We start from the raw sequence: 25,910 nt of genomic DNA, 5'->3' as shown, positions 1-25,910 counted from the left end.
TTGGCCCAACGCTGCACAGATTATTCTGCTTGAAGTCAATGAGACTGCTCTGGCATAATGGTCCTCACAAGCAGATCTCTCCATCCTCACTAAATTTTTCAGTTTAAGCTAAAAATATATCCAAATACTACAAGAATTGCTACTATCCTCCTAAGCTGTGGTTAATTTGTAAAATGTGTTTTGTTGCTTATTGAACACTGTAGAAGGTAAATAAGTACTTTCTGTTTAAAGACAAAATGAGTGCCTTGCTGCAAGTGGATGACTCAGGACATAATAATGGACTTTGTAATTTTGCTGGCTGCTTACTGGCCACCTGCTCACTGCTCTCATAAAATATCAGGGTTGGAAGGGACCTCAGGCGGTCATCTAGTCTTGCTCAAAGCAGGACCAATCCCCAATTTTTGCCCCAGATCCCTAAATGGCCCCTTCAAGGGCTGAACTCACAAATCTGGGTTTAGCAGGCCAATGCTCAAACCACTGAGCTAACCCTCTCATTGTGCCCCCTCCACCAGTCACCCTGTTGGTCACTTCTCTCTGCTGCTGCCTGCTCATCATGCCTCTCTGCCGCCGCCCTGCTGGCTGATCATTCACCAGCTGACTGTTAGTCACTTTCTGCCTCTCTGCTGTGACCTCTGCACATCAGTCTCTCAGTGATTTTAGCTCTTAGCAGGCAGGGCAGAAACACAGTCCTACCACAACTGGTTTCAGCTCTAAATGAGCAATTAAATTAACAAAAGAGGCTCCTAATGAAGTCTATTTAGCTCTATTCTTTGAACAGTGGGAAAGAACAGAGGACCCCTGGGGGGGGGGGGGAGGCAGGGGTTGTGCAATCTCCTGACCAGGACTCCTATCCCCATCCCTCTTATTTTCACAGGGCTCTGACATTGGAGCCCCTGCTTAATGAAGTTCTTTCAACTGAGGGTGCCCCCCCCCCTCATTTTGGACAGGTTAAGAACAGTCCTGCTTTCCTGTATTCCTACAATAATTACAACATTGGTAACCATATTTCACTACCCCTGCATTCAGTACTAAGATCATTTGTACCCAACACCAGACAAAGTTGATCATTTGACACAGCTGTAAATGATTATGTAAACAGAGCCGGAGCAAACTGTATTTACATAAACACACCCACAGTCTTTTCCCCTTCCAACTAGCTATCAGGGAAGCATTCATTCAGACCCTGCTTACATCTGGACAACTATCACCTTGGACATGTGGATTTTAGACACAGTAATGGAAGGTTATTCCATCCAATTCAAATCCTTTCTGCCATGTAGCCCCCCCACTATCCTCCCTTTTCATGACAGATTAAAAGCAGAAGTACAAGCTGTACTGCAAGCAGGGGCTGTAGAAGAAGTACCTTTAATTTACAGAAACAAGGGTTTCTACTTTCTAATCCTGAAGAAAAATTGAGGTTTCAGACCAATTATGGATCTCAGGCCTCTAAACAAATATGTCAGGAAGTTTTAATTCAGAATGCTATCTCTGGCTCTGATTATTCCCTCCCTGTCAACCCTGGATTGGTTTGCTGCTCTTGACCTCAAAGATGCATATTTCCACATCCCCCTAAGACCATCTCACCACAACTATCTACATTTTGTCCTTTGGTTTGGATCATTTCCAATACAGAGTCTTACCCTTTGGCCTCTCCACTGCACACAGGGATTTTATCAAATGGCTGACTCCAGTAGCAGCACATTTAAAAAGACAAGGGATCTTTGTTACCCCTTACTTAGGTGATTGGGTGCTCAAGGCCCCGTATGTAAAGGGTTTAAACAAAGCCATTCAGGTCACTTTTTCTCTGTTTGAAACCATAGGTCTTCTCATAAACAAAGAGAAGTCCTTTCTGATTACATCACAAAAGCTTTCCTTCATTGGGGGAATCCTCGATTCCATAAGGGAGACAGTTTTGGAACTAAAGACCACTATACAGAGACTGCTGCTACAACCCTCTCAGAGGATAATGTATTTCCCGGAGTTAATGGGCTTCAGGGTATCCACAGCGTATATGTCCTCATATACCGGACTCAGAATGAGGCCACTTCAGCACTGGCTATTAAAGAACTTCAAACCCACTATGGACAATATGCTCAAAAAACTCACCATTCTGAGAAAGTTGGTCTTTCTAATATGGAGACTGAAACCAAAAAATGTCCTCAAGGGAGCATCGTTAAATCCACTTCCTCCTTTGCAAATGGTCACCACAGATGAGTCCAGAATAGGCTGGGGTGCACACCTCCTCAACCTTTACATTTGAGGTCTTTGGAATGATAAGGAATCCTTACTACACATAAACGTGTTAGAACTGAAGGTCAGTCAGTGGGTTCTCAAGGCATTTCTTCTGGAGATTCAGGATGTGGTAATCCAGAGGACAAAACTTTGGGACTGGCATATCCTATACAACATTTCCCCAATTGCCTTATGTGTTGCAGGACAGCACAGTGAGCTTGCAGATCATCTGAGCAGAGATTCCTCGCAGATGCATACATGGTCTCTAAAGGATTCAATGATTCAGAACATTTTCAACCTTTGGGGAATTCACAACCTAGATCTATTCACTGAAAATTCATTACAAAATGTGCTTGTTTTTCCTTGAGACTGGGCTCAGACAAACAGTCATTGAGGAACACATTCCTCTTAGACTGGGAAATGTAGGTGATGTAAATGCATTTCTCCTAACCCTCAAAGAAAATAAGATTCACCAGGATGGTTCTAGTTGCCCCAGCATGACCAAGACAACAGTGGTATAATGAGTTACTCTATCTGTTCAGTGGAAAATACAAGATTTGGAAAAATCAGAGAATCATAGATTATCAGGGTTGGAAGGGACCTCAGGAAGTCATCTAGTCCAATCCCCTGCTCAAAGCAGGACCAATCCCCAACTAAATCATCCCAGCCAAGGCTTTGTCAAGCCTGACCTTAAAAACCTCGGAGGAAGGAGATTCCACCACCTCCCTAGGTAACACATGCCAGTGCTTCACCACCCTCCTACTGAAAAAGTTTTTACTTATATCAAACCTAATATCCAACCTATCCAATATCAACTGCAACTTGAGACCATTACTCCTTGTTCTGTCATCTGCTACCACAGAGGACAGTCTAGATCCATCCTCTTTGGAACCCCCTTTCAGGTAGTTGAAAGCAGCTATCAAATCCCCCCTCATTCTTCTCTTCCGCAGACTAAACAATCCCACTTCCCTCAGCCTCTCCTCATAAGTCATGTGTTCCAGTCCCCCTAACCATTTTTGTTGCCCTCTGCTGGACTCTTTCCAATTTTTCCACATCCTTCTTGTAGTGTGGGGCCCAAAACTGGACACAGTACTCCAGATGAGGCCTCACCAATGTCAAATAGAGGGGAACGATCACGTCCCCTGATCTGTTGGCAGTACCCCCACTTATACAGCCCAAAATGCCGTTAGCCTTCTTGGCAACAAGGGCACACTATTGGCTCATATCCAGCTTCTTGTCCACTGTAACCCCTAGGTCCTTTTCTACAGAACTGCTGCCTAGCCATTTGGTCCCTAGTCTGTAGCAGTGCACAGGATTCTTCCATCCTAAGTGCAGGACCCTGCACTTGTCCTTGTTGAACCTCATCAGATTTCTTTTAATCATATCCTCTAATTTGTCTAGGGCCCTCTATATCCTATCCCTACCCTCCAGCGTATCTGCCACTCCTCTCAGTTTAGTGTCATCTTCAAACTTGCTGAGGGTGCAGTCCATGCCATCCTCCCAGATCATTAACAAAGATATTGAACAAAACCGACCCCAGGACCGACCCTTGGAGCACTCCACTTGATACCGGCTGCCAACTAGACATAGAGCCATTGATCACTACCTGTTGAGCCCTACAATCTAGCCAACTTTCTATCCTCCTTATAGTTCATTCATCCAGCCCATACTTCTTTAACTTGCTGGCAAGAATACTCTGGGAGACCGTGTCAAAAGCTTTGCTAAAGTCAAGGAACAACACGTCCACTGCTTTCCCCTCATCCACAGAGCCAGTTATCTCGTCATAGAAGGCAGTTAGGTTAGTCAGGCATGACTTGCCCTTGGTGAATCCATGCTGACTGTTCCTGATCACTTTCCTCTCCTCTAAGTGCTTCAGAATTGATTCTTTGAGGACCTGCTCCATGATTTTTCCAGGGACTGAGGTGAGGCTGACTGGCCTGTAGTTCCCAGGATCCTCCTCCTTCCCTTTTTTAAAGATGGGGCACTCCATTAGCCTTTCTCCAGTCATCCAGGACCTCCCCCGATCACCATTTTCATGCTCCAGTGAAGTGCAGTAAATTCTTATTAATGCTCAAAAACCATCTACCAATACAGCTACAATTTCAAATGGAAGAGATATGTTATCTGGACAACTAATAGGAGTTTCTGTCTCTATGCAACTGGTTTTGTAATACTTGATACACTTAAAGACAATGAGCTTGTCTCTCTCTCCTCCATTAAAGTCCACTTAGCGGAAACAGCAGCATTCCATACTTACACTGATGGTAAATCCATAATGCACAAATAATCTGGCAAGAAAAGCTTTTTAAAAAGTTTATTGAATCTGTAGCCCCCAATTTGAGATCCTGTCCCTCCGTGGAATTTAAACTTCGTTTTAATATGGCTGCTGTGTCTGCTGTTTGCACCACTAGTAAGCTGTTCTTTGTTTCATCCCTCTGTGAAGACAGCCTTTATAATAGCAGTCATTTCTGCCAGCAGTGTCCACGAGCTTCATGTGTTGATGCTGGACCCCTCTGATACAGCCTTTCATAAAAAATAAGGTGGTTCTTAGATCAAACCATAACTTCCTTCCAAAGGTGGTTTCAGAATTTCATATAAATCAAAGTATAAATTTACCTATTTTCCCCAAAACTATTACAAGTGAAGGAGAATCTAGATTATGTTCCTTAGATGTGAAGAGAGAGCTCTCATTCTACTAGGACAGAACTAAGAGCTTTAGGTCTTCTCCCAAATTATTTATTTCATATGCTGGCTCTTCAAGGGGTCAGGCCATTTCAGCACAATCCCTCTGTAGTTGGGTCAGGCTGTGTATTGAAGAGTGTTACCGAGCAGCTTCACTCTCTCCTCCTGCTCCCCTTGAGCACATTCCACTAGAGCAGTTGTGACATCTGTAGCATTCACTAAGCATATTCCCCTTATTGATACATGGAAGGCTGCCTGCTACATGGAACTCCATGCATACTTTTACAAGACATTATGCACTGGCTAGGACATCCAGGTGTGATGCACAGTTTGGCAGGGCAGTACTTCAGTCATTGTTTAGGTAGGACTATGCTCCCTCCTTCCAGTTTATGGTACTGCTTGCCAAACCAACCCAAGAATGGGAATATGCAGAGGATTATCGAAGAAGAAATGAACATTACTTACTTGTAATAGGAGTTCTTCGAGATGGACTCTGCATATTCACTTTCCCCATCCACCTTCTCTCCTCTTGCAGAGTCCTAATTTAGGGTTAGTTCATATTCAACTTTAGTGATTGGAAGTAACTGAGGTGGCAATGGGTGCCATGCCCCTTCTATGACCAAGCCAAGGGCAGGGGAAGGAAGGGCGGCACTACAACTAGAAGATTCCACCATCCCAGATGCTCTTGGTCAATGCATCCCAAAGAAAATGAATGTTCAAAGACCATCCTGAAGAACACTGGTTACAAATAAGTAACCATCAGTTATCTTCATTGGGTTGCAAAGTGCATGCTGGCATATTTAGGATAGAGAAGGTTATGGGGACTCTCTGGATCCTCATCTTGAAAAGTAATTCTTGAATGATCTGCATATTTTTTTCAAGAGTAGGGATTGGTCCTTGTTGCTCAGTGAGCTGAGTGCCGGTTGATCACCAGCTTGCTGCCCTCCACTTCAATGTTGATGGTATTTTTGTGATTCTGTATGTACATACAGTACTGGAGATATGTGCTTTGGAATCTTTCAGGATTAAAGGTGCGAGATAAATGTAACTGTGATCTAATTATTAATAGAAGAGTTAATTGACGCCTGTGAAGGGTCAGAGAAATCAGCTTAAGGGATCTGGACTGCTGCACTTTGCCATTTGATATGACTCTGAAAGGGATGATGCAGCCTGAGTGATGCAACAGTTTTTGGAATATATCACACTAATAGCATAACGAGGAGAACTGTGTCTCAAGAGGACCAGAACCTGCAGTTCTAGTGAAGTCAAAAGGGGATTTGCTGGCACGTGGAGTAAAAGCCAAAGGTTTTGGCTGCAAAGAATTGGCACATTAGAACAGCTTTCAAAATTTTGCTAAGTGAATCTGTGTATCTCTCTCAAGCTAATCCATTTAGATATATTAAGTTTTGAGTGGTAACTGTCCCTGTCACTAGCCGTTCAAGACCTTTTGATAAACTAATGTTGGCAGACCTTGTTAAGCATTAACTTATCCATTTCCCTTGCCACAGTGTAGAACACCTCCTGAAATCGGCACTACAGATGAAGGTTTAGTCTCGGAGCAGTGGCTAACAAGCAACCTTTGGCACATTGGATGAGGTAGAGTAGGGAAGGGAGCTTGAGGCAGTTCAGAGGCATGGGGTTTGAGGGATCCCCAGGTTTATGGAGAGGCAAACTTTTATATTCTTTGGTCTAAGGGGGTTCCTGTTCTTCCCAGGGAGCAGTCTTGTGGATGCTCTGCAAATGCAAATTCTTAGATTTTTTTCTGAAGTCTGCACAGAAGTAACCTACAGGAGACAGTACATAGTTTGATGTGTATTTTTTGTAATTACCCTAATCTAGCTAATGTAAAATGTAGCTAGTACTACTTGTGAAAAGTGTATATTTATTAGGAATCATCTTCTGAAAGATGCAATTAAATCTAAAGCATATAATAAACCAAGGTAGGTAATGGGACTCAGTGTTTAGAAGTAAAACTTCAGTTGGACTTTTACCGTTGACTTGAGGTCTGGTAGAATTGTGTCCTTATCCACAGTAGGGTTGGGGAAAAAAACCTCTTTTCCTAAAAAAACTTAGTTTGGCTACTCAAAAGATCAAATAAACAGAAGGTATAGAGCCACATAAACTGCTTCTGTGTCTAAAAAGAGTGTGGGTTATGGGCTTCAATTTTTTTTTTCATGGTTTATATCTCTATACCTTGAGTAAGTAAGTAAACCTTAGCTTGTGGAATCTTAATAGTCATCGCACTGCTGAAGTCTAAAGGAAACCAAGAGGAAACTTAATAATATTAAAAGTTATTTTAAAGGGAGTTCACATGGGTTTGAAGGGTATTTTGCTTCTCACACAATATCCACCTTTGTAAATTCAGTGAACCTAGATTTAAATTTAGAGAACTTACACACATCTTTTACAGTCCTCAGTACATAAATCTAATAGGATTCCTAAAATGTCTGCCAGTAAGGTATTAATCTTTTACAGATAAAATTAAAATTCTGAAAGTCACTGGAACAAAAAGAATTCCCTCTAGAAAAGTAAAGGAAACTTGGAACTTTGTGGTAAGTGGCTGGTCGGTCCATGTTGTAATGAATAGAGAATAGTCTGTACAGTGTTTCATATCTGACCTGCTACAAGACTTGAACATTCAGAAATTAATTTTAATGTGTTATTTCATAGTCATTTAAATAGATGAAGAGAAGAATTAGATAAACACAGAACTAAAAAGCCATTTAAAAATGAAATCAGTAGCTTCAACAAATAATTTTTTCCCTTCTAGTCAAGAAAGCAATTATCAAAATTGTTCAGAATATGTTGCCAGTTACTCTGCTCCAAAACTGCTAACTTTCTCAGTTCTTCTTTTGCCTTTGCTGGGCTCTCTGTCACTGGAAACATCTTAAACCAATTTAAAGTGCTACACCTGAATAAACATGTTGTAAAAGTGTTTATGTATTGAAGTGGGTCAGTTCAAGGTATGGTATTTGGCTGGAACTTCTAATTTCTCTTTTTACAGCAAAAGGGCTGCCAGAAGGAGGAAGTCTGAGCTGAATTAATACATTTGTTACAGTGGAAGTAGAATGGAAACTGCTTTAACCACAAATCAAACTGCCTCTTTCATTTACGCCAGTGATAGAGTTTTTCTAAGAAATATAGACTCTGGCACAGAGCCATTGTAAGTTTGCATTCTAAAGGAAACCTATAGGCTTATTTGTTTAAGGTTTACTCCTATGATTATTGGTAAGGTCTTTTTCTGGTAAAATTAAGTTTAATGGCATTATACCGTACATTTGTGAGGCAGATGCTCCTTTATTGTCCTTGTAGCTATTTAACAAACCTTTCCAATCTATTAGTACCATAGTTGAGTGCCCTGATGCTGCCCACACCAGTGCATAGACTATTTCTTGACCAATACCTTCACATTTACAGGACCTCTGTGTCCCCCAGCCTTGCACAGCTGCACAGCTTCATGTGACACGGTCTTCTTTTCTGACGGTTGAAGGGCTCTGCATAATACACGTACACACAAGTGTTTATGCTGCCAAAGTCAATTCTGTTAAGAGCAAGGGTTTATTTGTTAAAATGTCACTGATGCAGTTTCAATGACTTGTTTTGCTTACTTTTCTTCTAGGGAGGGTCAGTTCCTCCAATACAGTGAGGTTACCACACAGTCCTGACTGAACAAATATTTTAAAGAAGTACGTACATCCCTTAGGAGAAGAACTGGAGTCAATCATGTACATATTTCAAACTCTTTTATATTTCCCTTGAAAGACTGAGTGCCCCTGTATATGTAGTGATGACTTCACATGAACTTGGAGTAATGCTTTACATTGTTTAAAGCGTAAATATATTGATTGCCTATGCTTCTCGTTCCTATTGATTTGAGTTGGAGAAATAGAATCCCAGATTTAACATACTTGTGATGTATGTTAAGATGACTGCATCATGTTATCCTTTTCCAAGAGCATAGAAGTTAATGGAGTTGATTTATTTCTTTGCAGTAGATTAGTACATATACCACTGAATTAATATATCAGGGTTTTGTGTAGAATGCGTGGACAATGTTTTCATGTAGTGGGAGTCTGTGAAGTTACTGAAACTTTTGTAAATAAATCTGTTGAGTTCTCTGCCTTTTAGATTACATTCACCAAAATAAGGTTAAGGTTTCTAATATTGTAACTTCAGGATCATGGGTAAAATCCTTTCCCCGGTGAAGACAATGGCAAAACTCCCATTGACGTCATTTGCGCCAGGATTTCACCCATATATTTATCTGGCAACCAGAAAGAGCAAAATTGCGTACGGTATTAATTGTATGTCTGCATTATTTTATAGGTCGCAGTATCAATGTTAAATCAGCCGGCCTTATAGGAAGACATGGGCCTCAATCAAAGCAGCCATTCATGGTTGCATTCTTCAAGGCGAGTGAAGTGCTTTTTCGATCTGTCCGAGCAGCCAACAATAAAAAGAAAAATCAGAACCGCAACAAATCCAGTAGCCATCAGGATTCTTCCAGGATGCCCAGTGTTGCAGGTAAGATGAAGCCATAGTACCATCTATGCAGTAGGCATCTGAGAGTACAACTGTAAGGGGGCACATTTCAAAAGTTAGGTACTGTGAAATAAATTTGTGCATTCTCACATTCAGTGGTCCAAATGAATAATGCAGTGATGATTCAGCCGCCTCCGTCTTCTTGGCTGGTGAATTATTCACTGCAAACTTTGGCTGGGAAAAGGTGAAAGATCCAACTCAGATTAAAGAAACGGTCAGTAGTGAGATTGAAAATGTGTAAATCAGCCACAGCTACCAGTACACGTCTTGCTGAGTTAAATGTGTACTGTGCTATGTGAACTTTTAGTGTACTAGCCGGTGAGTGGGTAATTCAGCACACTTTTTCAATGTTTGTGCCTGTGCAGGTGAGCCATCCGACTAAAATCCCTTCTCGCAAATAGCCGTGTACATGCTATGCAGATAATTAAAGGATTTCTTATCCCAAATGTGGCGAATTTGAACCTTTTGATAAGTCACTTGAATGTTTTTTGTCTGAAAACTATTTTCCATGTCTCATCTTTCAGAGAAGAAAAAGCAATCTATTGGGATGAGTGCAATCCATTTGTTGTTTTAGACGACTGAGATTTCTCTTGGTGTTATAAATCCACATGGTATCCCTAAATGCTAGTATGCCGTGTGCAATTTGATCTCTTTCTTACTTGAAAAGTGTTGAAAAACTCACATAGTCAGACACTAATGCATACGAGGATGCTCAAGGTGGTTGTTTGTTCCATTAGGTGTCTGGAATTAATTATGGTCTATACATTATTTCCTGGTATGTTTCCAGTTAGAGGAGTATGAAGAACTTGTTTGAAATTCAAGATCTCCCCCTTTTGGAGAAACCTTGTCTTTCTTTTTGGGGACAGGACCTGCACATCCAAATATGTATCTTTTAGAGGATACTGTAGCAGAGTATAGTATTAGTGGATCAAGAATTTCTCTTGAAAGCTGTTGCCAGCCTCTCAAACATGTCCATTATGTAAGTAAATTAGTGCCCCGAAATGCAGTTTTGTGACCAGAATTCAGCCATAGGGTGGTATTCATGTATTTGCAGAGATTAGTATGTCCCATTCAGACCCTCAAAATAGCAGGTTAAGTTGGTCTTAAGCAGTGTATAAGCCTTGTGCTGGCCCTCTGCTCAGGGATGGATTTCACTTTCACTTGATTTCATGATCACTTGGGACTGGCTGTCCAAGTGTTTCCGTCAGAGGCTATGGAGATTTACCAGGTGATCTACTGGATCCCAAACCTGCTTTTAAGGTATAAATAAATGTCAACACCCATAAAACGCCACACACAAAAAAGGAAAAAAAGCTCATTCAGTAGTAGCTATTATTAATACCTATCATGGTGGTGATGGATTTTATTTTTATGTAAAATATAACTAAAATGCTGTGCTGTCTGCTGGAGCAGGGCTTCTTCCTCTTTGCTCCACTCTACATGGAGGAACTGGAGCAGAAATTATCCTGTGAGGCAGGCAGCAGAGAGATAACATGCATCTTTTCATTGTGCTCAGGGATTGAGAACCCTACAGTCCAGCCTTTGAAAAGCCTCCTGTCCATATATTCAAAAGCACTTGCAAGGTGTTAAGACTTAGTGGTGCTTTACTTAAAGTGCTCTCTTGCCTGTCCCTTTTGGGTATTGTAAATTTCTTTCATTTACTGTTCAAATGATCTCAGGAACAACTCACCTGCAAGAGCACTTTATAGCCCAAGAAAGAATCACGCAGAGGAACAATTATCAATAAATAAAACAGACTGGACAGTTTTAAATTATTACTGGTGGAAGAAAAAAAACTACTTATTGTTGCTGTACATCAGAAAACCCCATTTGATTGTTTTAAAGCACATTTACTAAGAAATGAAGAGTAATTAAATGCTTTTAAAATTTCAAAAAGGGGCAATCCATTGAGGTTTAAAAATCTATTAAGCGTGTTTTAAACCAGCTGAGAAGTTCAGATCTGGTATTAGCAGGTGTAACTCATTGTGTCAAGTCAATGGAGTTTTGCCGGCTTACACCAGGTCTGAATCTGTCAAAATCCATTGACTTTAATAGAAGGAGTTGTACCTGTTTATACCAGATCTTTGTTTGTTTCTGTGTGTGTGTAATTGCAAGATGGTCAGGAATGGCTCTAAGGAACTGTTCCTTCACAGTAAATAATATTGATATAGAAAGATGCATTTTCCTCTTAGAATAAAATGGCTTTGAGTAAGGTGACATAAATAGAAGTTTTGAAAAGAAACCTGCTCAGATACATTCAACCAGAATGACTTCAAAGAAGCAATCACTGATTTCCAGGGTGAATAGTACTTCATACATAAATTATATATAAAACTCATTGTTGCATATTTTCCACAACATTTTTACTGATTCTGATAATCATAATTCAGTCATGTAGGCCTGTTTGGTAGTTCTGTTCCCCAGTAATTATGTATTTTATTCCCATGCTTTTCTCTCAAGAAACTAATTTTAAAATAAGAGGTAGGTAAAGAACTGTTCAGAATTTTAGTGGTAAAAAATTCAAATTGTTTTGTGATGTTTATCAATGATTTTTGACCAACATCACCAAATTTTATGAATGTGCCATCATTTTGTAATTGTTTTAGTAACTTTGTGAAAGCTCCTCTAAAAGCTGGATTTTGTAATGATTCATAAAAGCCATTCATCTGTAGACAGCACTATTCCCTTTAAATCAACCAGGCTTCAGTGTTGGAGATGTCACTGTGATGTTACAGAGGCCGTTTGAATAATATGTAAAGACAAATTCCTAAACTCCAAAACCTTATAATTAAGGCTTTCCTGGCACTTTTAGAAAGAGCAGTGGTGTTTGCCCAATGTCCTGATCAAATTCCAATTTGGGTAGTTATATTCTGCTATTACAATCTACTTATATTTTTCCTGCCACCTAAATTTAGTATGTACTACTTCTTCATTTCAAGTGTTGTACTGCACTGTTAAAAATAGTCATGTTCCACCCTAGAGATGCTTGCATTTCAGCGGTTAGTGAAATGATTCCTACATATTAACAATGACTGCACTTATTTGACCGTTGGTTCACTGATGGCTAGTCATATCCCCCACACTTATATGCTGTGAGTTGCTCCTGTGCTTATCCCATGACCCATATTTCCCGAATTTCAGGTCTGTTCAGAACTCTTTTGAAAAACGGTGCTGTAATTATATTTAGCCATCTATATTTCATGTTGCAAAGTGCCTTGGGATTTCTTCAAGTTGAACGGGTCTGTGTGAGCATGAGAGAGTTTTCTAAGTCTGAAAGTAGTCTTGGAGTTTGTTTGCATATTTTCACAGTATAGCTGAAGAGCTTTTAGTTTGCATCTCAAGAACTTTCTTTCAAGTATTAAATGGTGCAGCTGAAAAGAGACAATCAAGTAACGGGGCCCTGTAAAACAAAACTGTCCTGAGAGGTAAGCCATGGTACCTACTTTCACCATGGCAAACCAAGCTGCTCTTACATTGTCTTGCTTGCATTTTCTCTGAACAGTTTCCACATCACCCCTTGCTGTGTAACTGCACACCAGTCCCTTTGGTTAGGGTGTTATTAAGTATCAGTTATAAGAGTTGAACAAAATCAACTTTTCAAGATCTATAATAGCTATTGCAGTAGTTACTATCTGCAAATGAAGATATCAGTCGGTGCAAGCTTAGTGACTGATTCTATTCAGCTGCTCTAAGGTGTAAGAAGGGGGAGAGGAGAGCAAAATAAACCACTAGCCTTCTTGTCTCCTTGCACAATGGCAGAATGTAGTCCCAATCCCTGGGTTCCTCTGCCCATTTACCAACCACTGGAGCTGGGAGGTTCACAAGGAGGAGTATGCTGCATCCCCTGCAGGGATACAGAAGAAGGCACAGTCTCCCAGTTTGCAGGGGTGCAGCAGTTCTGCACAGCCCTACCAATGGCCAGTATCTAAAAGGTACAGTAAACTGCTGTAAACTGAAGAGAAAACCTAATAGTTCTGCCCACTATGCTCATCCTTGCCCATGCATAGGCAATAGAATTTGCAGATTATCGTAGCCTAACTATTGACGTTTATTAGAGAGACAAGGTGGGTGAGGTAATATCTTTTATTGGGCCAACTTCTGTTGGTGAGAGGGACAAGCATTTGAGCTACACGGAGCTCTTCTTCAGGCTGGAGAAGGACCTCGAGGAAGATATCTGAGTCGCTTGAAATCTTGCCTCTTCACCAATAAAAATGGCCCAAGAAAAGATGTTACCTTACCCCTTGTTTCTCTAATATCCTCGGACAAATGTGGCTACAACAACACTGCAGATACCTAAGCTTATGTCAGTAGGCCAAATTCTACTCCAGTTTATATCCCATGCAACTCCATCAAAGTGAATGGCATTGTAAGTGGTGTAATTACAAAATTTGGTTCCTTATCTCTTTACCTGTTGTGAAACCCCTGGCCAAATGCCTCAGAGTCAAGTAGTTTTGGTGGGAAATGCTGTTCTGCATAAGCCACATGACATGCTCCTGTTATGGTTGCTGTCATTTGTATAGCACGGGGTTTAGTCTTATTTCTTTTTCATTTTGCAGAAGACACTAGTTTGGGGAGTTCCTTTCTTGACTTTAACCTGATCATTCTTACCTTTTGATTTTGTTCTCACAAGAATTAAGTTCATTTCACTCTCTCACCAAGTCAAGAAAGACATTCCTACTTGCCATAGTTCACTGCCTTCTTTTCCCCCTTACAGTTAATTAAAATTGTGAAACTCCTTTTTGAAATACTCCCGCACATGCATGCAAACAAACAGAATGCGAATAAGAACAAAACCGATATAATATAACAATCTGGCAAAAGTTTTCTTCTTGATGTTGACAGGTCTGTGCTTAACCTTCCTCTATTGAGTGAAAACTTTAGGGCACATGGCTTAAATGCATGCAAAAACACAGTGCAGAAAGCAGAATGTATCCTCCAGGCCCTCCCTTCTGTTCCAAGCAGAAGGGTGAAATTTTCAGTATTTCTTCAGTTCTGACTCAGGTGCTACTTCCATTTTGGTCAAACTGGAGTTGTCTGGCAGATAAGGGACTAGAGGAAAAGTATTTTTCTTTCTTTAACTTGTCCTGAAATCGACAAAAAACAAAAACAAATCAAAATTTTTTTCCTCAAAAAGTGGTTCTGAAAAGGGGGAGGGAAATAGTAATTTGGCACAAAATGAAATCTATATTTTAATAATGTAAAGGCAATGATGCAAACTGACATCTACCCAGAAATTCAAAAGCAAGGCTGTGGTACTTTTCATTCCTGATGCTATGAGATAAGAATGGAAAAACATGCTTAACTGTGTATTTCCTGGATTTTATTGGTTGCTGTCACACTAATTAATTAAACATATGGTACTTTGTGATAGTAAATGCAGGCAGGTTCCTATGTTTCAACTTCCATCTCATCTTTAGAAACCAAAATCCTCTCTGAGTGCCAGTGAATATGCATAGGAATAAAAAATCTGATTCCCTTGCCCTACCCCCACAGCTCCTCCTGCCACATACAGATTTGGAACACAACTGCAGTCCCTGGATGGCTTAGGTACAAAGTTTACTCAGTCATAATATCCCATGGTTTTGATGCCTGACAGAATAAGCATATGGACCTTGAAGCAACAGAATGTGAAACTGGATCCTTGGCACCAGATCCTGTTGTAAATGTCACTGTGGCTACTTTTATGTAATGTTACATTACACACAACATTTGTCTTATATAAAAGGCAGAATGTAGGGAAGGAATACGAATTTGCTTTAGTAGTTTAGCATTCTAAATAGGTGTGTGGTTAGGTAGGTTTCAGAAAGCTATATATCAAATGCATGTCTGCATATCAAGTATCCTGGGACTTTTTCACATCCACACAGCATTAATCTGTTTTTTTTTTTTAAGTAGTTTTTGGGATTTTCAAGACTATGAAGATATTTGAAGTGATGCCATACATATTTATTATGGAGCCTTCTTCCCACAGGCCTAGGGTCCCCTCCACATTCTTTTTGGTGCTGAAGGTTGTGTGTTAAACATGAAAAGTTCAAAATATTAGAAATTGATTCCAGAGCTCACGCTGATGGAGAACTTAATGAAGAATAATTTATTCACCAGCTTCCACCTGTTTTTCTGTTTGTGGACCATCTACAAATGGATTGTGACTTTCTCCTGTGTGTTTCTTTCTGAAATCATTCAGTCATATTTTTCACACATTTCATTTATACTATGGCTTTCTATTCTAAATTTAGTGCCTGAAATTTGAAATGACATATGGCATTGTCTTTATTTCCTTGTTCAATGAGTAACTCATAATCTAGTTTCTTGTGTAGATTTTCATGGAACATGAATTTAAAATTGATTCTGAGAGTTTGAGCATGCAAGCTCAAAATTCATCTTGAAGGAGCATTAAAACTAGTAAAATATTCATAGAATGTTATCAAAGAAAACTTGTTTAAGATTTTGAACTAATATTAGTCAGTGTATTTGCATTATTAACCAAGGACACACTCCTAGCTAGTGGTGAGCACTCCAGCCCAAAGTAGAAAAAAATTATTTAAAATTAAGCTGAAGTTAATGAGACTATTAACCTCTTTAAAGCTAAGCACATACTTCAGCATTTTGGTGATCTAAGCTGGAGAGCACTGTGCAGAATCAAGCCCAAGTTCTAACCAGAACCTTTAATGCCAGAGCTATTCCAGGCAACAGAAAGTCTAACCGTGTCATTCCATAGTACATTAAATAGAGCAGGCTGTCATTTATCATCAGAAATTTAAAAAAAGGCCCCCTGCATTTCCCAAGAAAATGCGTTGTTAACGACAGACACACAACCCCCCACCCTGAAACCTCCAAAACTTTTGTTTTTTGAAAACCATTCTCAGTTTTTAAAAAAGTCAGTTTGGTAAATTTTGGGTTTTGAATAAAAATTTCAATTTTCAGAAAGTATTTTGGGTTTTCAGTTTCCAGGTGGGGGGAGCGCGTGGTTATGAAATTTCTACCAAAATGAAAATGGCCCATGAAAATGTTTGGTTTTGATCAAAAAGCCATTTTTTGTCTTAAAACGTTTTTTCACCAAAACCATTCTTTTTTTTAACTGGCAGGAATACTGGTCATCATCAGGAGACATAATCACTCTCCCAGATCCCAGGCAAACAGGAGAATGGGCTAAGCTGCAGCATCCCTTGAGGTGCTACTTCCTGTGGCCTCGCATTCCTATCCAATCGCTCAGATAGGGTGGTGATGGGATGGGACCAGGACTTCCCCACAGCTTTGTACTTCCCCAAGGAGAGATTATGATTGTCCCTGGCACAAGAGTGTAGAGAAGGTTCTGTGGGTCTTCCCATTTTAGCACACCTGTGCCAGGGCCAGAGACAATCAGGCCTTTAAAGTCCATCTGTTGTGCTACTTGTTTAATTCGTATTAACAGCTAAAGGTCATTAGTTAGGCGGATATTTTTTACAATGGTAAAAAAAGTAGCTGTACAAAATGTGCTAAGATTTAAATAACTGGAATTATGCTTTTTATATTTTTAATTTGAAATTGGGGTCTCTCCCACTCTTTGTCTGGCACTTGAGACCTGATCCAAAGCCCAGTGCAAAGACTCCCACTGTCTTCAGTGAGTTTTAGATCAGGCCCTTGATGTTTTTTTTCCAGCTTGCAAAATTACATCTACCTGCTACTTCGATAGCTAGCAGCTAGGCAGCATAAAAAGTTATTTCCCCTAATCCTGAATGCATCATTTCTGCTCCGTACGCAAACTATGCCAGCCTGAGATTGGGGATTCAGAACTTCAAAAAATGATATTGACTTTATGGACCAGCCCTAGCTGTAGAGTATTTCTGTTCCTTTGCTTTGTGCAAGTTTGCCAAGGAACTTAAAACAGCTGAATCTTGTCTTCCATAGCAGTGTGTCTGAACAGTGTCTTTTTCTTTCTGTAGATTACAACACAAGTGAACAAAAGCAAGCCTGTAAAAAACATGAACTTTATGTGAGTTTCCGTGACTTGGGATGGCAGGTATGGATACCAACGCTCTTTCCTATCAGTGCTAATTTCTATAATCTCTTTTACAATCTGCCATCTGTTGTAGAGGGATTTTCCCTGGTGGTAACTGGTGCTGCACTGAAGAGGCAAGAATTCTCAAAGTGCACTTGGTAATGATGTGTGATCCTATATGCAATCCTTTGATAGCAGTTATAGAGCGATTCATGTTTACAGCCCACTGAGCCCTGTGGGAAAATAGCTGATGAGTCTGTGAGAGAAATATCCCAGGCATAAATAGTTTTATAGCCCTGATAAATTAATAGGTTTTACTAGGGATAGGCCCTAACCGTTACTCCAGATCTGAACACCCTGTGCACACTGGTGGTGGTGGGGTTTGAATCTGCATCAGAATACTGCCACTCAACCCTCTTTCAATATTTGATCAAACCAAAATCCCAGGTCTGAACACCCCTAAACTTCATAGTGCTGGGGCTGCTGCCACACCCCTTGGTTTGAAGTGGTTTCCATCATTTTCAGGGTTTACAGTTTGGTTGAATGGCTCTCAGAACCCCCATTATACAAATTGTTCCAGCGCCCCGGCTAAATTGTGGAGTATTTGAAATCCAGATCCAGATTTGGCTTGAGTCTCTTTCTAGTTCCTGCACTTGCTGTGTAATGACAGATGAGAATTATACCATCTGGGTTTGGAGCCCTGTGGAAGCAGAGCTTTCAGCCCCTACAAGGTGTTCTGAATCACTCAACGGCAACCCCTTTATGCAGTCGTAGTTTAATGGAAAAGATGGTGCCTATGGGGCCATGAAAGCAAGGTAAGGCAACAAAAGACAGAGGCTTTGCTGGGTTCTTCCAGGGAAGCAACAGCTGTTTGCAAAGGAAATATTTTATTAAGGAAATAATGGGAAGGCCATCAGCAACTGATTTCGATAACACACTTCAGGTTTCCATGTGTACTTAAATTCCCTCTGCAATATCAATTTAATACAGAATTCATTTTTGCTTCCTAGATGTGTAGAACTGCGGTGCGCTCTTAAACAGTTGCAACATTATACCCCAGAGGTGGTTTCATTTCAGTGATGGTTGATGTGATTCCTATAAATAATATAAAACACTCATGTTAAAACTAAAGTGTTCATTGTTCGGTATAGTCAGGATGTAATCCCTAAATATGAGCTGTGGCATATACTTAATTGCCTCTAATACCGTACTTGGTCTTAGCTATAAGGCCAGAAAGAATCAACTGGCTAACATTTTCAAATTGGCTTATGTTAGGGCCCTAAATTCATATTTAAGCGCATAAACAGAAGTTGAGTGGGTAATATGGATATAGATATTTAACTGTAGGCACCCAAGTTTTAAATTTTTGGCTATTGTTCTTAGGGTTATGTCAACTGCCTCCAATGTTAGCCATAAAGGGGATTAAAGTACTGGAAACACCACTAAAAAGGCAAAAAAACTGACAAGGAGGATTGAACTCAAGCAGCATTAGCTTCTTTTGACTCAGCAGAAGTTCCTTTATGTGGTTTAAAGGAGAGTCACTCTGTGGCATCATTCCCACCAAAGCCATTAACGTTAATTCCTTTGTTTTCCTGCTCAGTCTGGCAGTCTCCTTGGAGGGTGGAGAGGCCAGCCTAGGGCAAGAAAGAACTGGACTCATGGCTCATGTGGTGGGATTGTGATGAGGATCTGAGTAGGAATGTGGACATAGCAGCTCTTGCACAAATGCCTCTGCCTTCTATGGTGTCCCTATACTATTTGTATGTGGTTCATGGCGCAGCTATAGGACTAGCATGTCAAGGACCCTTCCAGCTCCGTAAGCAACAGGCCCTGACACCCTCAACATTCTTTGGAAACTCTCTAGCTTCTAGATATCTGTCTTAGTTATTTATAGTGCTCCTATTATTGTAGTATCCGAGAGTTTTAACCTCACAAAATCCCTGTCAGGTAATATACTACTGTTGTTCCCATTTTACAAATGGGGAACTGAGGCACAGAGAGGGTAAGTGACTTGCTCAAGGTCACACAGTAAGTCTGTGGCAGAGCAGGGACTTGACTGCAAGTTTCCCAATTCCTAAGCAAGTGCCTGTCTTCTGGACCATCCTTCCTCACTACATGTGTGTTCAGAGTTTTCCAAGTACTTGTTCTCCCATAGATTATTTCCACAACAGGGCCCATCATTTGTAAGGGACTTTGAGATCATGGGCAAAGCAAGGTGTCACAGAAATGTAAAATATTATTATTTCATGAAAATGTTGCAGCTTGTGTAGCTCAGATTTCTCTAAATACATATTTATAAAAAGAATAGATAATCTCATAATGCAAGCACCTAACCAAGTATAACAATTCAAAAATGGATCCGTGAAACTAATGGTGAATGGGACTACAATGAAAATTGGGTTAACCCCCAAAATATGTGCTTAATGCTCCCCCCTGCCTCCCCACCTCAGCTGGGCCATGGGGGAATTCAGCCAAGAAAAATTCTCTAACTAAACTTTTAAAAATACCTTTTTCTTTCTGTGAAAAATTATCTGCTTTATGGTTTGGTGAAGACCCCCAAAGTTGATCATTCTGTGACATCACTAATGCCACCATCCTCCATGCAACTCCTGAGACCATAAATACTTTTAGTCTCAAACAAATCATCGGGATTAATGACACTGGATATGTCAGAGAATGATACATTTGGGATGTTTTTAGTGAACCAGAAATAACTTGAGAATTCATAGGTGCTGGAACTAAGGGTGCAGGGGGTGTCGCAGCACTCCCCAGAATGAAGTGGTTTCCATTATATACCAGTTCAATGCTCTCAGCACCCGCACTGTACAAATTGTCCCAGCTCCCCTGCGAGAATTTCAAAGTGGGAGGAAAAGTATTTTAAAGGCTAGTTTCAATGTATTTCTTTGCTAAATTCCCTCACCGGTTGGTTAGTTGGGGGTATTCAGTACATAGTTCTAGGTTTAACTCAATTTTCATCTTGATTTTGAAGGAAAAGGGATTTGGACTTTTTTTTTTTCCAAAATATTGTATTTCTGTTTATGCCTTATTCAGTCATCCTGGATCCAAATTAGAATGACAGTGATACAGTTTTCAATTGATTGAACTGGGAAGGATTGAGAGTGTTTGTGTTTGTTATTATTTACTTTGCTTGTGGTTTTATTTTTCAGGATTGGATAATCGCACCAGAGGGTTACGCTGCATTCTACTGTGATGGAGAATGCTCCTTTCCACTCAACGCCCACATGAATGCTACAAACCATGCCATAGTTCAGACTCTGGTATGTCTGCTAGATCATTTTTGTAACATGCAAATAACTTGGGACAGGGAGCTATGTCTTCCTCTCAGTTTATTATTATTGGTTTGCGGTTAATTTTATTGGATTTGGATTAATTTTGTTTAAATTACACCCTTGTACAAAAGCATTCGTGATTGCAATAGCTAGTGGATGAAATGCCCAGAAAGTCCTGTTTTATATATTTACATTCGGTTTCTGACCCAGTAATGCATGAAAAAGACTGTGTCACAGCACTGAGGGGTTCTGGTGATGCAGAGGCGGATTAAGGTTTCATAGGGCCCTGGGGCAGAGCAAGTGGGGGCCCCTCCTCACCCCTTCCATCTCTACTCCCTCCCCCATTCTGCTCCTTCTGTCTGCGGCCCTGCCCACAGCCCTACCCTATTCTGCCCCTTCCCACGGCCCTGCCCCATTCCACCCCCTCCCCGCTGCGGCCCCATGACTGGAAAAGCTCTGTCCTCTCCCTCCCCCGGCCACACGCCTGGGGCAGCAGCAGCGAGTGAGAGCTGCCCCAGCCCTGAGGCCGTGGCAGGGAACTAGAGCTCCTCCAGTCCCGGGGCTGCAGCCAAGATCAGGGCACAGGGGCTTCCCCCACCTCACCTGGCATTCCTGCCAGGGAACAAGGTTGGGGTGCCCATTTTGGGGGGGTCCCCCAATTGGCCAGGACCCCGTTGACCCAGTGGCTAATCTGCCGCTGTGCTGATGTAAAGCAAAGAGGGGCTTCCTTCCTGCTTCCAAGTGTTTTATGCAGCTTTTGAACTTCCTCATCAACATTCACAGTACAGTCTCTGGTAACTTTGACCTGTGCTGCATGGCAGCTCTCGATTTTCAGCTGTTATCGGAAAAGCCTCAATCAGTTGACTGGGCTGAAAAATACCTTTTCATTTAAGATGTGTGAGTTGATGCAGTTGCAAGCAAGAAGTGTGCTGTGTGCCTGGCTACCAGTTATGGTTAGAAATATAGTACCATTTGGATTTGATTCTCCGCGTGGTGCAGCTGAAGTGGGAAGAGCCTTACAGCTGCCTTTCCAACTCTCCCAGTCCTGGTTCTAGCTGGGGGTCAAGCCAGCCTCCCGCACAAGATGGACTGCCACAGGATGTTCTGACTTACATTTGCTGGAACAGTCCCCTAGAAAAGCTTCGGTGGGAGCTACTGGGTGCTCAGCAATTCACAAAACTAGGGAACTTATTTATGTGCCTAAATATGGACATAGGCGTCCAATGTTAGGCTCTTATTTTTCATTTACATCAGCTGAGGATACAACCCGTGCTCTGCACAACATAGAAAATTAAAAGACAGACCGATGAAGGACAGGGGAAATGGCTTCAATGGACAAGCAGGTGATTGGGATCATGGCAGGCACATTTCTTGTTAGTTCCATTTTTAACAAGCACTAAATGTGCCTCTTCTCCTCCCACCATTCAATCCCCTCACCCCCAGCAGTCCCCAACTACAGAGCCAATGACCTTATATCCTTCCATCCCAACATTCAAGCCAGCAAGATCCTATACAGAGAGGCAGAAGGGACAGGAGGAGGGGAGGGAGTCAAAGGTGGAAATAAGCAACGGGCGGTGGGAAAAGAATTCATTTGCAGAGGGAAAGTAATGCTCTTTGGCAAGAACTAAGGCAATGCACATACGTGATGATGAAGAAAAGCATATTTACAATAATAAACTGTTGTTTCTCTTCAGCTATTATGGCAAAGATTGCCTAGAAAAGTTGCCAAGCTTCAGTGAGACCTTAGATTACAGTTTCTCTCATGCAACTATCTGTCATGCAAGATAAAACATAGCAGTCCAACTTTCATGTGTGCACCTAGCTTTTACTGAAATCCCCCATAGTTAGTTTCTTAAGGGCAGGGGGTTCAAATTGTACTGCACACACATTCTATTGGGCAGCCAAATATCCATGGGGCTAATTGAATTTTAAGTGCACATAAATTAGCTGGCCAGCCACTTTATGTGCACTTAAAAGTACAAAAGTGTTCAGCAGTAGCCAAACACTTTGTTTGAAATTAAATCTAAATAATCTGTATACTCAAGGTGTTCACACAGGGAGAGTTCGGGAAACAATTATTCATACACTCTCCCCCAATCCAAATGTAATCAATTCCTGTCCATGGTGATTGCACCATTCTGAAAAAGCAGCTTTGTTTTGGGACGAGATTGTTCCTTGAAACCCTTCCAAATACAACTGACTGTTTTGGTTCGTTTTGTAACAATCTTTGGTCCAGCACATCGTCATTTCCACGTGGGGCTAAGCTGCTTTTTCGAAGGTGTATCCATAGGAGTCAAAAAAGTGCTTGAGTAGAGCTAACGCTGCTCCCACTGACATCTGTGGGTAAACTCCTATTGACTTCAGAGGAAGCAGAGTTAGGCCAATGCCAAATGCTTTCGAAAATTCCACCCTAATAATACTTGTTTAAACCTTTAAAAAGTGAATCCTCACTCCAGTACAAATACTAGTATCAGTATTATTAGAGATTGTAAAATTTGAATCAGGATATTGCACATTGAAAGTATGGCTGTGTTCAGATACAGGGGTTGGCTTTGGTTCCATCTCTAGTTACTATTTCCATTTTGTAGATGGGGAAAGTAAGGCAGAATGATTAAGTGGCTTGACCAGGGTCACAGATGCAGTCAGTGTCAGAGCCAAAATTCATGAGCAGGAGTTCCTTGCTTCCAATCCTGCATTTAATCCTGCTGGTCAAGCTGCCACTCTCGCTGCTGAACTGTCAAACCTGCTCCCCTTCTCTGTCCTATAGTGGTGGGAGGCCAAATTAGCTGCTTAAAAGAAGAGCTGGCTCACTGGCAGGCAGCCAGGGAGTAGCTTGTGGAGACACTAGCTTCTTCAGCAGCAGGAGTGGCATCCCTAAAATATCACAGAACTCAAAAGCTAGGGGGTTCAAAGGCTCAGGAGGCTGACCCTGGATGGCTCTGAGTAGAGATTGTAGGCGCAGTAGAGATAAAATCACTGCGGCAAATTCCAAATCCTCATGACTAACTTACATTTTCAAAACTATCTTTACAGTAGAATAGGCAAGAAATGTATTTAGTGAAAGCCAAATTTAGCCCAAACATCCACACGGGGTTCCCAGAATTGGGATGCTGGTGGCTGTGGGCTTGATAGAATCCAGAGGCTGGCTCTGGGTGAACATATGCTTAGAAGGAGGACAATTTTTTTTTCTCCAATATTTTGCTTGTCATTAGTTAATCAGTTTTGAAATGTGTGTGTCTTTACATCCTTACTAAACTGCTACTTTGGGATTTATTATTGCTCATTTTGAAAGATCTTCTCATGGTAACAGTTACATAAAAATCACTTCGTGATAGACTGTTATTGGTCTGGCAAAGACCATAGGCTTATATTACTGCTAGAAAGATGGCTATAACAGATTTTAAAAGACTTCGCATACAAATGAAATCCATTACTGCTGAAGTCTTCATCCGTACTGTAATAGTCTCTTACCTTCTATATCACAGCTCCCTTCTCTCTGGCCTCCCCAGTCTCCAGCTATCCAGCCGTGTAGAATATCACTTCCAACTTTTTTGGAAGGATAGAGAAAGTATGTTTAGTTGCCCTTATTTTCAGTTATTTTCACGATATCTCCATTCATTTTGAGATGCTGCTCAAAATAACCTCTCTTTTATTTAGCATTCCATTGGAATACCGCAGCCTACCTCAGAGAATACCCTCTCTTTACCCTTCCCTGCATCTGACACCCAACTTTTAGCTTGATTCTGCTCCCCTTGACAAAATTGACATTGACTTCAGTGGAATCACTGATGCCAAGGCAATAGAAACCTTAAAAGAACCATGTTCTTAGAATCTTCATGGAATCCAGACATTCTGTGTGAGAGCTTTCGCCTCTACATTTACTGTATGGAACAAACTTCCTTTCCCCCTCCCCACTGAGGCTCTGATTCAGGAAGACAGTTTAGTAACTAAAGTCAGGGACTTAAGCACATGCTCAAATTCTGTCCTGAATAGTGATGGTATTAACCACATGTTTAAGAGCTTTCCTTAACCAGGACCTATCTCCATTTCTTTTTCAAATCTCATCTGAAAACCAATTTTCTCTCTTGGCTATTCCTCCTAATTTATCCCTCCATCTGCTATTATTGTATAACTCTATTATGTAAATCAGTAGAGCATTCTGGAAGTGAGCTTTGTATGAAAGTTGCTAAATGAAAGAAAGCGGAAACTACAGAACTCTGCAAATTGAATAGAAGTGTTTTCCATAGATTTGCCATTACACCTTTCTATTTTGATATATAAGCAATTTCGCTCTCTCTCTCTCTCTCTTTCAGGTTCACTTGATGTTCCCTGATCATGTACCTAAGCCATGCTGTGCACCTACAAAACTGAATGCAATCTCAGTGCTCTACTTTGATGACAGCTCCAATGTTATTTTGAAAAAATACAGAAATATGGTGGTGCGTTCGTGTGGCTGCCACTAGAATAAAAAACAAGAAAAAAATCAAACCCAGTGTTTGTTCAGAATTGTAATCAAGTCAAAATGCAATTCTTGCTAGTGAAAAGGCATCCTTATACTTATTCCATTTCATGTCATCTCTCAGTTAATGTACAGTAATGTATATAGTATCTTTTATTTATTTAAAGGTATATCTTTTCTTTGGGTGAAAGAAAGATAGGTTTCTTTTCTATGGGTGAAATTTCAAAACAGTTTATTTTATGGGTCACCTTACTATGTCGGAGAACCTCCCAAGCTGGTTTGCAATCAATCTCACTGAGACCTTTTTCTGTCCATTTCAACATTTTAAAGTAAGACCTTTGTATAGTTTTTTTTTTAAGTTAGAAAGCCCAGAACTCCTGTGATTGTTTTATGTTGTTAAAGGAAATTGAATACATTTGGTTATGTTGTGCAAATGAAATATATACTGGGATATTTATTTAGAAAAGGCACTAAAAAAAGAAACTGAAGAAAAAATCCTTGGTGAAACATAATTTTTCTTTTAGAAGTTCTAGTCCATTAGACAAATTGAAATGTTGAACCGTGTTTAAATAAACAAACAGTCGGTAGAACATAGAAGCTGAAAGACTGCACATAATTGTTATAGCTATTTTCTTTAACAGAATCGGTGTAACTGGAGGAACATGTTACGTCTTGGCTTGTGGAATTTTGCAAAAGGCTCAAAGCTTCAGGAATTCTGTGGAGAGAG

At 40.7% G+C, this 25,910-nt stretch overlaps 1 protein-coding gene across 2 annotated transcripts in view; it reads left to right on the top strand.

Annotated features, from left to right (window-relative positions):
- Positions 1-25,359, top strand: part of BMP5 (bone morphogenetic protein 5) — a 71,548-nt gene extending 46,189 nt beyond the window's left edge. For both annotated transcript variants that reach the window (XM_075126474.1, XM_048845252.2), the window contains 4 exons: positions 9,241-9,438; positions 17,379-17,455; positions 20,602-20,712; positions 25,038-25,359. In XM_075126474.1, the coding sequence (XP_074982575.1) occupies positions 9,241-9,438; positions 17,379-17,455; positions 20,602-20,712; positions 25,038-25,187 (536 nt within the window). In that variant the 3' untranslated portion in view covers positions 25,188-25,359. The remainder of the gene's footprint in view (positions 1-9,240; positions 9,439-17,378; positions 17,456-20,601; positions 20,713-25,037) is intronic.
- The last annotated feature ends 551 nt before the right edge of the window (positions 25,360-25,910 follow it).

Source organism: Caretta caretta, chromosome 3 (genome assembly GCF_965140235.1).
Source record: "Caretta caretta isolate rCarCar2 chromosome 3, rCarCar1.hap1, whole genome shotgun sequence".
NCBI lineage: Eukaryota > Metazoa > Chordata > Testudines > Cheloniidae > Caretta > Caretta caretta.
The sequence above is the reverse complement of the archived record's forward strand: the minus strand, read 5'-3'. Positions and strand labels throughout refer to the sequence as shown.